The sequence below is a fragment of the Syngnathus floridae genome, chromosome 2 (genome assembly GCF_059516105.1).
Source record: "Syngnathus floridae isolate MCC-2025c chromosome 2, RoL_Sflo_1.0, whole genome shotgun sequence".
Classification (NCBI taxonomy): Eukaryota; Metazoa; Chordata; class Actinopteri; order Syngnathiformes; family Syngnathidae; genus Syngnathus; species Syngnathus floridae.
In genome coordinates, this window is record NC_142414.1 from 22,771,485 (window position 1) to 22,786,450 (window position 14,966).

The following is a 14,966-nucleotide window of genomic DNA, read 5'->3' on the forward strand; positions in this document are numbered from 1 at the left end:
ACGAGATCGTCAAGAAAAAGATATCTCACTCTGCATCTATTACTCAGTCGCTATTTTTCTTTTTTCTTTTAATTATTATCTCTATATGAAGCACGGACCTATTTACAACCTAAATTCCAATATTTGTTCCATAAAACTGTATTGATTAGTTCACTTCATTTTGAAGCGTTTCTCTTCTCTTGCCTCTTCTCTCCCCACTGAAGGTCAAGGTACCATATTTTCATCGCCTATACGTACTATATCTTAGAGCAGTGGCGGAGTTACATGGTGGCCACCACTGGTCACTTTCATGCCAGCCTCTTGGCCACCACCACATCTAGAGGAGGAGTTTGGTACTGAAGGGATAGGGTCGAAAGACAAAAAACCCGCATAGCCACGATAACAGATAGGCTCACATCTCTTTGGATAAAGTATATAAGCAGACAAGTATATTCACGTAATCAACCAATAAAGACGACATAACTAGACATTCTTTGATAATACGATAATAACAGAAGTTGCTACAACTTCATGATTCAATATGTATTTCTGTGCACTGCATAATAAATGTCTTTTGATATATTGCCCAAATAGCTGAATGACCTTTAGAGAACTGTGTGATGCATGCCTGATGTTTTCTCTAAATCATGGACACGGCCACAGTCGTCGTGACCGTTCAGTATTTGATTATATCTTGTGTTTTATAACTTGTGTTTTGACTAAACGCCATATGTTGCCTAATGCGAGACGCCATCTTTTTGATTACTACTGAACGTTCTGCACAGAGGGAAATATCTTGGCCTAACAAAGAAAAGATACGGTTGGAAACATGATTAAACTAAGAATATAATGACGTAAACCAAGACATGAAGTATCAAAAGCACAAACTTTACATAGCCAGGTAAGAGCAATAGATTAATGATGTCACAACCAAAAGCTAACATAAATTCGCACAAGACGACACAATTGGAAGAATGCGGTACGATAGTGTATGTCCGAGATTGGAGGAGAATGTGCACAGGAAGGCCACGTGGAGATAAAACCAGCTGGTGCCAGAAAGAGCCACCCGAGAACTCGGCCAAAGATGATCGCCAAGGCCGAGAGACGGGATGGAAGACAACAGCCCCCACCCGAGAATTCGGCCAAAGATGATCGCCAAGGCCGAGAGACGGGATGGAAGACAACAGCCCCCACCCGAGAATTCGGCCAAAGATGATCGCCAAGGCCGAGAGACGGGATGGAAGACAACAGCCTCCTCCACACACACACACACCAACGGCCCCCACCTACACACCGAATCGCCCATAACCAGCACCACTCCCATGGAAGCAGACTCTCCTTCGAACTTGCCCCACCCCGAAGACTCATCGCCCATCAATCCCAGCCCACAATGTGCTACTGAATATAAAACTGATCTAACAACCTTGGACTTTGCCTTTTCTGAATGGAGACTTTCCGCTCTTGAAGGGCCCAGCGCTGTATTGTACTTTCCTGAAAACAGAGCTTTTTGAACAAGAATTGTGATTGAACTCAACCAACCTGTGTAAGTCTAATTTCTGCTTCAGTGTCTTTGCATTTTCCTAAGTCTGAAGAAATCAAACGAGCACGCAGTGAGTAAATTGAATAACAGGTGATTGGCAAAGGCTTTTGCCGTGAGGCGCAGATAACGCGCTCCCTAAATTGTGGGCAAAATCCAACAGTACTTCTGAATTTCCTTCCATTTGGACATAGATGAGGCGTGCTTAGATCTCTTGATACTCCCCAACAAGCCATTTACATTAATTGCATATCAAGAGAACGAATTTATTATTCGTCTGTATGCAACATCTAAAATATGTATCTGTATTCATAGATCTGAATTTAGTAAGATATGTTTGATTCTTACAGTCAGTCACTCAACATACTTAGCATACCATGGCAAGCAACACAACATGGCAGGGAAGTCAGTGAATCCGTAAGATAGTGAATCACTAGGGGAACCCCAGTGGAAAAATTCCAGAGATAGACTATTGTATTGTGCATATATTTCCGTGTACAGTATTGAAGTACAAGTTTTCATCGTGCAATAGCACTGTTCTTAGTAGACGATCTCTGATTATGACTGCTGGAACGTCCCCCTGTCAGTGCTGAGGCGCCAGCCCTGTCATTCAACCACTTAACCGAATTTTTCTGCTCAGGAATGTAAAGTACTCGTGTGAAACGTAAAAATCACGAGGAAAAAAATGCTGCTCTATGATATTTTTTTAAATGGGCGATTCAGTGGTTAAAAGTGCTGCACTGGTAAAAAAAAAAAAACACTGCAGACATAAAAATGATTATGGCGTAATAACCTAATATTGAGTGGTGGTCGGCTTCGTTGGTTAAGCACTATAGATGCTATACAACTCAACTGTTGACTCTGTTTTATGTATACGTCAAATTATGAATTTAATTCGTCATAGTTTCCTTTAAATAGCCCTATGAATCTACACGGATCTTTTAAATTTGGAAGAAAGTAGGTCAAAAGAGGAAAGGGTATTACGCGCCTTGTGACGTGGTACTGCATTTTAAAGTTTGTTTCCAGACTAACAGAAAATACATGATAAAAAAACTAATAAGTAAAAACAATTAAACAACATATTAGACCTTTACTTGACAATATACGCCGTTTAAACAACTCGAGGCTTGACACCGTTCGCCAGCGCTGGAGGTTGAATTTAAACCTAAGTTTAAATTACTCTGACATCTAGTGGTAGAAGTTGCACATTACAGAAATGGTGCGTTAAAATGACACCCTCGATGACGTCGCCAAATGCTGCACGTCTTGCCCGGCGGATAAGTCAGAATGTCCGACGAGTTGTAGCAGCCATGGTGCCACATCAGTATTCTGCTTGGGGCTGCACAAATTGCCAAGCAGACAGTCATGAATAGATTGTGTGAAATTACCTTTATGGATCATGAATAAGAAAATATAACATTGGGAGACAGAGCGGCTGAAATACTTAAAAGTGCTCTGTATTCCCATGCATACCTTTAAACAACAATAGAGAAGGTTTAGCTAATGCAGGGATGTCAAACTCATTATTTTCACGGGCCGCATTATAGTCATAGCTTCTTTCGGAGGGCCATTATGACTGTCAATCCAAATAAATGTATGAGCACCTCATATTATATACAGTAAAAGCTACAAAACAAACTGACAAATAACTCGTTTTCAAATCAGACGAGTAAAAACTGGACAAAGATTAAAAAAATATATATATTATTAAAAGTGAAGTCAATTTGCAATTCTAGTAATGAAACATGAATTCGATGCACAATTTGTCTTCACGGGCCACATAAAATTATGTGGCGGGCCGTATCTGGCCCCCGGGCCTTGAGTCTGACACCTGTGAGCTAATGCGAGCCAATTCTGTTGCAGTGCATACAGATTTGAATATAAATCGGTCACTTACGTGCTATAATTTATGAAGGTTATTACATCAACTTTTGTTCTTTATGCTCACCCTCAGTAAAGCAATTTTAATGGCCAGTCTGAACCAGGGCAAAATTGAGTGTCCTCTTTCAGCCTCAACCAGTTTGTCCATCCCGAGGGCATATTTTTCCCAGGGGGCACAGCAAGGACAAACACAATGCTATTGGTGGCCATATCATCGTGGGCTCGTGTCAGTGATCAGATTTCCACAAATTGATTGCATCACATGACCAGCATGAGAATGTTGAAAAACGCCAGTCACACTGACTTGTACTGCTTGACAGGACGGTAATGGGAGCTGATCTGATGCATTTAAGGAGTGGACAGTTGATGACATTGACATGCAGTACATGCTGCCTTGAGAGCTGAGTCGCATCTCAATGTGTTTTTCCTGCTTGGAGATAAAGCTAGATAAAGTGTTTGACACGCAAATCCAGATCTCATGCTGGGATGAATAATTGTTTTTGACACTATTGTTATTAAGTTACTAATGTAAATTTCCTCATACCGTGTAGGATTCCCAAATATACAGGTGCGAAAATATTTAAATTATCATCACACTGTTAAAAATATTGGTAGCTTTAAAATATCACAAAATACATATTGCGCTAACTTATATTGTAAACATTCGTAATGAACATTTTTTTTCCCACAAGCACATGACTGATGGTCTGAACGGGAGACATTGACTTGCACATTGTATGGCTCAGAGCTTTCACATCCAATAAGGCAATCGCGCTGACGTATCCTCGCGAGCTTTGCAAAGTTTGATCTGCTCTCGGTTGAGTGAGCCCCAAGAAATGACACAAGGTGGCAGCACGATAACAACAGAAAGTCTTCTTGCTGTTTTCGGTGAAGGTGCAAATAGGTGGAAGCTTGTCTTCACTGCCATGGACGATCGTTACAAATAGTTTGTCCACATAATTCTTCAAACTCATCAAATGTTGGCCCTCCATCAAGCAATATTTGCAGGTAAAGTGCTTATTTATGATTGCACATTTGCTGTGTGCTGCAGTGAAATCTGTAAGGTCGAGCGTTGATTTGAGTTCTGAATTGGTAACATGGCCAAACTGTCCCCTCAATCTTTGTTAATTGGTTGCAGTGCAAAAGATTTAAATTTTAATCTTTGTGTAGTATACAATTATTTGGCATCGGGGTGCTTGCCCACTAACCAACATACTAATTTCGACTCGCACACAGTCCCAGACAATGATTTGGCAGTTATTTTGACTGAAGACTTGATGTCGAGCTGATTTTCACGATTCAAGTTACATTCCTGATTTTGTGGTCATCATCACATTTTGACACTTTGACGTCATCTTTACCTCCTGTGGTGTTGTCAAAAAAAGTAAAGCTAAAGTAAAGTTATTTATTAGAGTTAGTAGTTTAGATGAGCTGATTGAGCTTTTGTCGTTATGGATGATGGCAGTTCAAAGTTGCAACATTAGAGGTGTTCCCATCACCAAAATGTCAAAAGTTTAAAGCAACAGTCCCCAGTAACTGGACCATGGACTGGTAACCAGTCTGTGGACTGAAAAGCCCGGCAAATAAATGAATGAGTAAATAAATTTGAATAAATAAATAAATAAAATAATTAACAAAAATAAATACTTAAATAAATATTTGGTTGTACGTTCAAATCCTTGCTTCAGGTCTCTGGGATTAACAATAAAATTAAATTTAAATAAAAAAATTAAATAAATAAAGTAATCGATTTGCAATTAAAACAGTTTCCAAGCAGAATACTTTGCTCCACTTTATAATAAACAGATTGAAAAAAAAAAAGCACAACACAAAACAACCTCCGTATCCACTTGCCGGAGCACTGCTAATCAATATGCTTGCGTAATCAAAGTGGACACTTTGGTCTTGGTATCAGCCCAAGGAGTAGACGAACCTCATGCTTCTGAACAAACAGAACAACTGGCTGACAATGAGAGCTCATTAACCGCAGCGTTTACACTCAATCCACGCCACACGGGGAATGTGCACGACAACAAGTGTGTGTTAGTGTCGCTGTGCTTCGTGCAGAAAGGGAGCGGTGAGATGTGAGGTCCATAATGATCTCCGCAGCCAGAGCTCACACAACAATTGACTAATGGATGTCACTTGTCAGCGAGAAAATCAGAGGCTTTTTGTTCGAGTGGGAGGGAGGTTTTCTGTTGCAATTAAGAGGCCCTGTGGTCAGGTCACCAATTATCCCGTCATAATGACCTGATGGCTTAGCGGACGCTAGTTATAATATCTAAAACTCTCTCCTCTCATCTCTCCATCTCCACACACAGGTTTGTGAAGATCATGGCAATTGGACCACCACTGTATTGTTGGAAAGAGCTACTGCATAAAAAGCACCAGTGATTCAGGTACTGTGTTTAAAGGTAGATTATTTTTATTTCTCTGATGCTTGTTCCTGCATCGTAACACACAACTAATCTCGCAGAATCAGTGAATGTGAACTGCATTAATTAGGCTAATGTTTGCCAACCTTTGTATGAGCTAAGGTCCCAGTTTTACATTAGAAAAAAAGGGTAGTAGAAAACCAAACAAAAGTGCCACCAGAAATCATGATGCTCTTGTCTTGTCAAATTTAAAAAAAATTTCAACTCGATGACTGATGCTGTTGTATGAATGGCAACATTTTGCTCACATGTCATTTAACAAACATTATATTTGTAATTATTAACCAAGTGAGTTTGAGTTACTTAACCACTGATGATTGAGGGATTAGTTTTTTCCTGCATTCGGGTATAATTTTTTTTTTTTTTAACAATTACAGAAAATGTTGCTTCTCAAGTGTTTTGAAAAAGTAATTCTGGTCCTATTAATATATTTTTTAATTTTTAAAATATTTGTATTCATACATTAATTCATTTTAAAATGCACGGATAGTCTATTAGAATGCACGGAAAATTTATTAGAATTAGAATGTATCCGTTTCAAACCCAAAACCAAGTTTCCTCCATGCGTGGCCTGGGCATTCGGCTGGCAAAGAGTAGAACTCGTGAACAGAGAGCAGGGAACCTCTTGCCCACGATGTAAGAGAGTAAGCACAACTAAATGTTCTGTGCAGATGAAATTGAAGAACAGTTGGTGACCCATAGCAATATTTGTCCAAAGATGTTATTTGTGAACCGATACATTCATGAGCAGGGTCATTTGTAACCATAACAAACTGGGGGGGACAAAATAAAGCCTGCCACAGGCTCTCATGGCGGCGCTTCAAGAGCACCTGGGGGTTCAGTGTCTTGCTCTAGGATACTTTGACAGGGTCATAATGGTCGGGGATCAAACCTCCAACTTGTTGAAGGACGCCCACTCTACTCCGCCCCCCAAAAAGGCCTGCTGCATCACTTTATGTTGCCTGATCGAGCAAATCTATGCGCACAATTTTTCATCAGTGCTAATGGGGGGCCACATAGGACCACATAAACAGCTGTATGAGAAAGTTAGAGAGTTATTTTAGGGTTACGGTTCTTTCTATGATTATTTCTTTCTCAGCCACCATTGTTTCTGAAAAGTCGAATTAGAGGTACAAGATGGGTCAGAGAAGCATACTTTTTTTCACCTCGGTGTATACTGACCATTATTTGAACAAATATGGCGAAAGGGATCTTTTTTAATCCACTATTAAAAACAACTCATCTCATTTATGAGAAGCAGGATATAGTATATAGGTCAACTACATCACTACAAGGATATAATAAGTGGCGGGCTGACTGTGTGTTCGTATGAACTTTTCTTGTGAAGTCTATTGGGATGTATATCACTTTAAGTTTTATAAATGAATAATTGACTGAACACAGTCACTTGTAGTTAGGAAATATGTGCGGGAGTAAAAGTGAAAAGCTAAATTGAGATGAAGTGTCATTTTTCCAGGGAGCAGTGATGGGTGTTAGTGATTGTCTGCACGTGGGTGCGGCTGGTGTGAGTGTATGTGAGAATGTGAGAGAGAGAGAGAGAGAGAGAGAGAGAGAGAGAGAGAGAGAGAGAGAGAGAGAGAGAGAGAGAGAGAGAGAGAGAGAGAGAGAGAGAGAGAGAGAGAGAGAGAGAGAGAGAGAGAGAGAGAGAGAGAGAGAGAGAGAGAGAGAGAGAGAGAGAGAGAGAGAGAGAGAGAGAGAGAGAGAGAGAGAGAGAGAGAGAGAGAGAGAGAGAGAGAGAGAGAGAGAGAGAGAGAGAGAGAGAGAGAGAGAGAACAGTCAAATGCAGAGAGGAGCAGGGACAAGAGCAGAAGAGAGCTGTCAAGCTGCAAGGAGGCAACACTGAGACAAATTCATTTTTTTCCTCTTCTTTTTTCTCACCACATCTCTGACAGACACACACGCACCCAACCCAAAGACACAAGCCCACAGATGGTGATGCTACATGCTTACAAGGAGCGCAAAATTATTTTCAGGATTTGGACTCACGTCCTGCAAACTGGGACATCTTTGTGACTTGGACTCACATTCCAATTGGAATTATTTTTCTATTTCTCTGAACTGTTTGTTTATTTATTTTAACAGTGCAACACTTTGGTGCCTCCACTGACACCAAGAGAGTTTGGGCAGTTGTGAACTGCCTGATTTGGTCCGATCCGGAGCCAAGGCTGTGACTTAGTGGGTGTTCTTGTGTGTGAGGGGTAGGAGGATGTGTGGAGCGGCAACAGTGGTGCTTCTAGTCCACCTCGGAGCCACCTTAACGGGGGCCTGGAAAGCATCTCAGCCACGACTGCAGTTCACACACTCCGGTAAGAAGAAACATCCTTATGATGGGCTCTGTCTCACATGTCAGTCACTCCATCTCACCACATGCACAAACGCTCTTTCCTATTTGTATACAGTATACTGTGTACAGATTATTTAGTCTTTATTCAGTAATCTGAGTTTGAGTTTTTAGACGAATAAAAGCAGAGTGAAGCACCTGGTTCATTTCATGTCTACTGAGAGTTACATGACATTTGTGATAACGTCACGTAACGATCAAATATTGAAACATGTATAGAGCACTTGTTTTTTCCCCCCCCGAATCATAGCTCCTTATTTATTTGAAAATGTCATGGGTGGACAGATCAGGGGTGGAATACTTACTAAATTGATATAGCCCACAGACTGTAGGTTCCCCCACCTAGACGGTTTGTATGAATTAATCTCTGCTGAACTGTTTACAAACTACTTAGCAATGAAGCTTGACACCTAAAAACACCCACCCCCAGTCGAGTTCTGACAGCTCCCTCCCACCCACCTTCAGGATTCAGAGTCAAGTGTCTGTGACCATTTTAGAAAGCTTGACCAAAAATAATGTTCCGATGGCAGAAATCCCAGAAGCGCATCACAACCAAATTCATTCTTTCCTCGCCCTGTGCTGATTCGACCTCCACTGTATAATGTGTGATGACTTTGCCACAGCAACTAAACCAGAGATGATCAATATAATAGCTGACTTGTAGTGGAGTAGTCCTTGTAACATGTGTATGCTTGCTGACCACACTCCAATCTCATGGGAGCAGCAACTGTCTAGGTTGGCCCTCACTTGAAACAAGTTTGAAGTGTGCCATTAATGACCCTATAATGATTCAGTCTGTGCGCAATAATGGTTTGTCACGGCGTTAGAGACAGTCTTCCCAAAAATGTTGATCAAATTCCAAATTATACAACTTGAGAGGCACTTGAATTGAAGGATTACACTGGAGATTGATTGTTGGCATTTTTATCACAGTGGCAGTTCAGAAGACAATATTGGGGGATTCTCAGAAAATAGTCACATTTTTATGTTTGAGGCAGAAATACCCTATGTCACGATAAATTCATCTCCCATTAGGAAGCAAAGAGTTCAACAGTGATATTCACAAAAACAAGTGAGTGAGTACAAAGGTTTGATTGTAGTTTTAAGTTGTAATATCATCATTCACCACTAGATGGCAGACACAGTTGTGCTTGAACCACCTCTTATACTGCCCTATACTACAACGTGAGTAAGCCGAGTATTTTTATTATTTGGAATGATATGCAGGATAAACATTGTTTCTCAATAATATTAAAAATCTAAGAAATTTACAAAATGATTTGGTTTGCTGTTCAACAGTTTTGTGTGAGAGAGCCCTTTGCACTGGAAAAAAATCACAGTATGGATATTTTGTTATTTGCTTCAAACCCTATTATTGGGTTAGGATCGTGGCTCTTTTATACAGGCATTGATAAATGTGTCAAGAGCCCTTTGCACATGAGCATGTATTTGTCCATATTTAAAATAGCATGTATGTCATACATGTGGTTAGGAAGTGTGTGGTCCTATGTGGCCTCCCCCAGCAGCACGACTAAAAAACTGTGGCCCACTCCAGCATTTAAGTAGCCCATCCCTGACCTAGAAAATACAGGCAGATGAAGATGATCGTTGAGCTCTTCCAGGTGGGAATTAAGCTTTAATGACATCTCAGCATGGGAACAGGCGCTTCACCATTCAGTAAGTGGGGTTGCATGGAGTGGATGGATGGCGCTTCTTGCTTTGCATGCATGATTATATATATACTATATACATTTCCACAGAGACCAGCGTATTCATCTTTGCAAAGATTAGAAGCAGAGAATAGATGTGTTGTGATTTGTATTGGCATAGTGGACTATGTGTGTGCGTGGGTGGTTGTGGGTGTGGATGCGTTCTGTCGCTCTCTGTGGGAGATCTATGTCGTGGTCATTTCCTTTTCCATCACCACTTTATACTCATCATTTTCTTCCAGCAGATGGAATAGATTTTTTTGCCAGTCATTGTAATTAAAAGTAGATTCAGGATGGAGTTTTTATTTCACACATGATATACATTTGGATTTGTGTTTCATTCTCATTATCAATCAAACTTTATTTTTATGCTGCTTTTCATGCAAAAAAAAAAATGCAACTCAGAGTGCTTTACGTGTATTAAAATCAGCCCCTCCCACCACTTGTCCACAAGAACACCCACCCACACACATACTGGTTAAAAATGATCCCGTAATGATGTAAAAAAAAAACAATGATGGTCACAGAACATTCAGGTGATGAAGGAAACACCATCTCAAGGAGCTATCTGCTCCAGAATATGACCATAGGCTGCAGCACTGTCACCAATGTGTTTCACATAGCCAGTAATGCTCCCATTGGAATTGTGCATATCAATGTGGCTGACCTGCTGACTTGCTGGTGGCAATGTGTCATCCTTCTTTAGCCAACAAACTTGTTGAGGCTGAAATTTACAGCCCCCTCCTCCCCCCGGTAATATAATTGCTGCATCGACAAAATTCCACACAATTGACGAGACACAATCAGCGGATTAGTCACTTTTGTGCCCATCAATGGTAGCTGTTCTTATGAGGGTGCAAATTTCCTTAATTTAATTTGGTTCTGGTCGAGCTCTGTTGTCCTCTAATGCCCAAGAGAAATGTAAGATTAAGATTAAAGAGATCAGAGTGAATAATCATCTTAAGTAGTGTTGTTTGAAAGCATAAATGAAATTATGTCACAATCATTATAGTAATGCAACTTAAACGGCACAATTTTTCGTTTTTTACATGAAGGCCCAGCTTGAACTGCGGCCAGGCATAGAAGCAGATTTTTCACCCAGAACAGAAATTCTTTAGCTAAATTGTTGGGTAATTTTCTGATCTTCCACTTTCCCCAAACGAGATCGTTGAGATGCGTTTCGATTTAACAAACTTGGGTTGCATCTGTTGAATACCTATTGAATATATTTGGGCATTCAGATATCTGACTAAAAATTCTAATTTGAAAAATCGAATAATTGAGTACTTGTATTAAATGAAGAAAAAGATAGTTTTTTCATGATTTCATTTCATTTAACATGATTTCAAAATGTGTGTTGTGTTGATGTTGGTGGCAACAGTTTGTGATGGCAATTTAAATTTAGATTGGGCTCCAACTCCTAGTCGGAAAGAAGAGCCAAGTCAGCCGCTAGGCCACCCTGCACCGCCACGAAAAACTTCATAAGCATACCAAGGCACTGATGTCTGTGCATTACCGTAATTGGGAAGATTTTATTTTGAAGTTGGCCATCTCACCACGCCGTCTGTGTGTTACCGTCATGCATAGCATTGCTACGGTTGGCTTGAATGCCTACTTGACCACACGCACCAAATAAACCAATACTCAAAGCAGAAAAAAGCATTTCTTTTTGGCTGCTCGAATTACTCCAGTGTTTTTTTCACCCCTATAACATACGGAATGCTTTGTCTTCCAGTAAAGCAATCCATTACAAGACAGAATGTAAAATAGTAACCCCACCAAAGTAATCAATTTGCCAACTAACTATACGTGTCCCAAAAATAAATAGCAACAAACTCATAGACAGCCTGGCTATAAGTTCAAAACACATTTCAGGGGTTATTTGTTTGCATTTAGAAGATTCATCATAAGTGATAAAGTACAGCCAGACTCAAAATTCAATGTATTGTTGATTACATCACATGAGCATGCACATACATTCAAACTCAAAGCTAACACGCTGCACACAAACAATGTGTGTTAGCACGCCTCATCACATTAACAAGAGGCTCATACACACGCACACACACGCACGCACGCACGCATACACACACACACACACACACACACACACACACACACACACACACACACACACACACACACACACACACACTCACACGCACATCCCATTGTCACTTTATGGACAGATGCCCAAAATACAATGTACATTTAAACAAGTGACTTCATCCAAATTGCCCGATAGGAGTGGTTCGTACTGCTTTTGTTCACAAATTCTTGAGGAAAAAAATTAAATAAATTAATGACAGTCTGGTCATAATAGAGATGTTTTGGAAAACCAACACATGGAAGGATTCCAAGACAGCTGTTTCCATGCATCCATCGCAGCCTTACAAATTGGCTGTTTGGATTAAGTATAAGGACATCTTGAAGCTCTGTGGTCCCTGAAACACCAAAACTGACAGACACACAACCCAGCTGCCATGTTCTCATTTTGACCTCGACAGAAAACCTTAAAGCAACAGCAGCACATCAACAGAATTCAAATTTGTCGTTAAACAACAGTCATCAGCATTAGAACTAATTGTGTTTTTTATGGCTGATTAAAAGCACCTTCAAATCCTAATTAATCAATAAGTTACTGGTCGATGATCATGCCTTTTGATAATAGTAATATTGCTGTCCTCATCATTGTTCATGCTCTTTCCAGTGTGTACCATTAAAGCACAAATGATTCCAGAGTGATATAAGGATATCGAGTTGTTCCATTATTCATTTATTCTTTCAGATGTGTTTTTATCTAGGACAGGTCTTTGCAAGCTCTGTGCTGCAAATTGCTGCTGCGGAGATGCACAATTCACATGGATGGCGATGTGACACCACAGCATTCTCTATTATTCATTTTAATGCTTGTTAGTCCCCAGTGGTCGAACGGCCATTGTTTGTCACTCTTTAAGTGCCCATTTGTGTCAAACCCAGCTGCTGGCTCATGCAAAACAAAAAGTTATGTAAGGAAGGCAACTTTGTATTTGAGGATGTCAATTTAACCAGACAAGAAACAGAAAAATGGAGGTTCCGGAGGTCTCAACTTTTGCCAAACAAGTAAAGCAGTAAACAGTGGAAATGGCTTTTAAGAAAAGTGAAAATGTTAAAGGGAGCCTTAGGACGTGTCTGTCATAGATGAGCTGGCAGATCTGTCTTTTTCTTTTCACGTACATATACTATACGTGTAACTTTTTCACGTGAACAACTGTATCCCTTGTTTTTTTTTGCATGTACAGTATTCAGCAAAGTAGACTCTTGCTTTGGTAGCAACAACAGTGGGCATGCTGTTAATGGTGACTGGAAAATGTTCTGGTGTTAGAAGGCTATCTTTAGCCTAAAGCACACGATTAAGTAAAAATTAAGCCTCACATTGCTGCTAATTCCCTTAAGTATAATTTAGCACAATTTGCTCCCTCCCCGTATTAGTTATCTTGAGTTGGATCTTTTTCCTCATCTGCTGTTGAGGCCATTCCTTTTTATCAGTCCAGTTTCACCTCTTTTTTTTTCAGATCTACACTTAAAAATAATAATAATAATAATAATAATAAAAATAATAAGTCAAGCAATTGATTCCATAATATCAACATTGAACAAGGAATCCTTGTTTTTGAAAGTTGGATTTGGATTGACACATCTTGAGCAACACTTATCTAGACATAGAGGATTATTTCAGATTCCTTCTGACAAGCATTCTTGTCATTCTGATTGCTCGAGTGAATGCAGTTCACAAAGCACGCTTGAGTGGCGAGCCAGGTGCAAGTCACAAATGGACTGGACGTAGAACAACTTGAGGTTTATGTCATTAGAGTTCTGTGCAGGGTAAAAGCTCCAAACTCAAGAAGGTGTACTCAGTACCTTTTTGTCCCACAATTTTCAGACCATGACCTTTCAAGAATAAATAAAGGTAAATTGAAAAAGAGAAGATGTCTTTGAATAGCCAAGGTCCCGCCAAGGTCCCAATCTGTGTTCTGTTTGTGGGACATTCTGTTCCACTCAACACATGCAAATCAGCTACAGTAAGTCTTTTTGCCAAATGACATCAGATTTTTGTTCACTTCAAATCAACAAAAATAATTGCTAAAATCCAGTCAAGCCTCACTACCCGTAAATACCAATCTGACATTCCTGTTGCAATGTAAATGAGGAGCAGCCTCAAGAATACTTAATGATGGGAAGATTTGCCAAGGACACAAAAGGTTGAATGTTGGCCTTCCCTTTCCTGTTTAAAAAGAGATCATCTTATCAGGAAGTCGTCGTACTGTATACGGGGATTTTTTATCACAAACATTTTGCGCTGGCTTCTTAAGCAGCCATTAATCATAAACTTGAAAATGAACCCCTCTTCACGTCACAGTAAATATCCTTAGTAGCTTTACTGGACAGTTTGGCAATTTCCATGGATCTCTCAACTCTGCTTTGAGGCTGAGCCAACAAGTAAATCATCATCAGTCTGATAGCTTGTTATTTTTTAAAGAGCACATTAGCTAGTCCACGTTACATTTCATTTTTGTATGAGCTTTTTTGTTTTCTTATACTTTTTGTTTTCTGATACGTTTCTGATACATAGAGACAAGGCACCCCATGCTCCACTTAATGCACAATTTTTCGAGGTGTATATTCGAATCAAATTATCCACTCCAGTTAAAAAACAAACATATATTTACAGTGTCTGTCATGCCTTCAGGCTGTCAAGTACATACCATAGCAACAGGTGGCAGTCTTCAGCAATACGATTATGGACGACAGTAATTTTGGGAAAAGACACAAACATGCCTCCCCCCTGGAAAAAAAAGGCAACATATTTTGTTTTTAGTAATAAAACATGTTTCACGTGAGTGCAACAAGGAATATTGAAAAGTAAACCACAAACAGCCATGCTTGTTTGGCTTACTAGTTTTCCTACCATGAGAACATTATTTGTTCATTCAAAACACTTTCCCATTTTAAATCAGTCTCTAGAAATTTGTTTTAGTGAGTAGACACCTACCACACCAGCCGTCATTTGCAACAAATGTGAA

The 14,966-nt window shown here is 39.9% G+C and overlaps 1 protein-coding gene across 3 annotated transcripts in view; it reads left to right on the forward strand.

Annotated features, from left to right (window-relative positions):
* The first annotated feature begins 4,253 nt into the window (after positions 1-4,253).
* The window catches only part of sema3h (sema domain, immunoglobulin domain (Ig), short basic domain, secreted, (semaphorin) 3H), a 44,702-nt gene continuing 33,989 nt past the window's right edge, over positions 4,254-14,966 (forward strand). Inside the window, exons 1-3 of one of the 3 annotated variants that reach the window (XM_088368583.1) lie at positions 4,254-4,405; positions 5,719-5,796; positions 7,936-8,159. In XM_088368583.1, the coding sequence (XP_088224709.1) occupies positions 8,060-8,159 (100 nt within the window). In that variant the 5' untranslated portion in view covers positions 4,254-4,405; positions 5,719-5,796; positions 7,936-8,059. Of the gene's footprint in view, positions 4,406-5,718; positions 5,797-7,622; positions 8,160-14,966 lie in introns of those variants that run through there. The other 2 variants (XM_088368584.1, XM_088368585.1) reach the window with 2 other exon arrangements.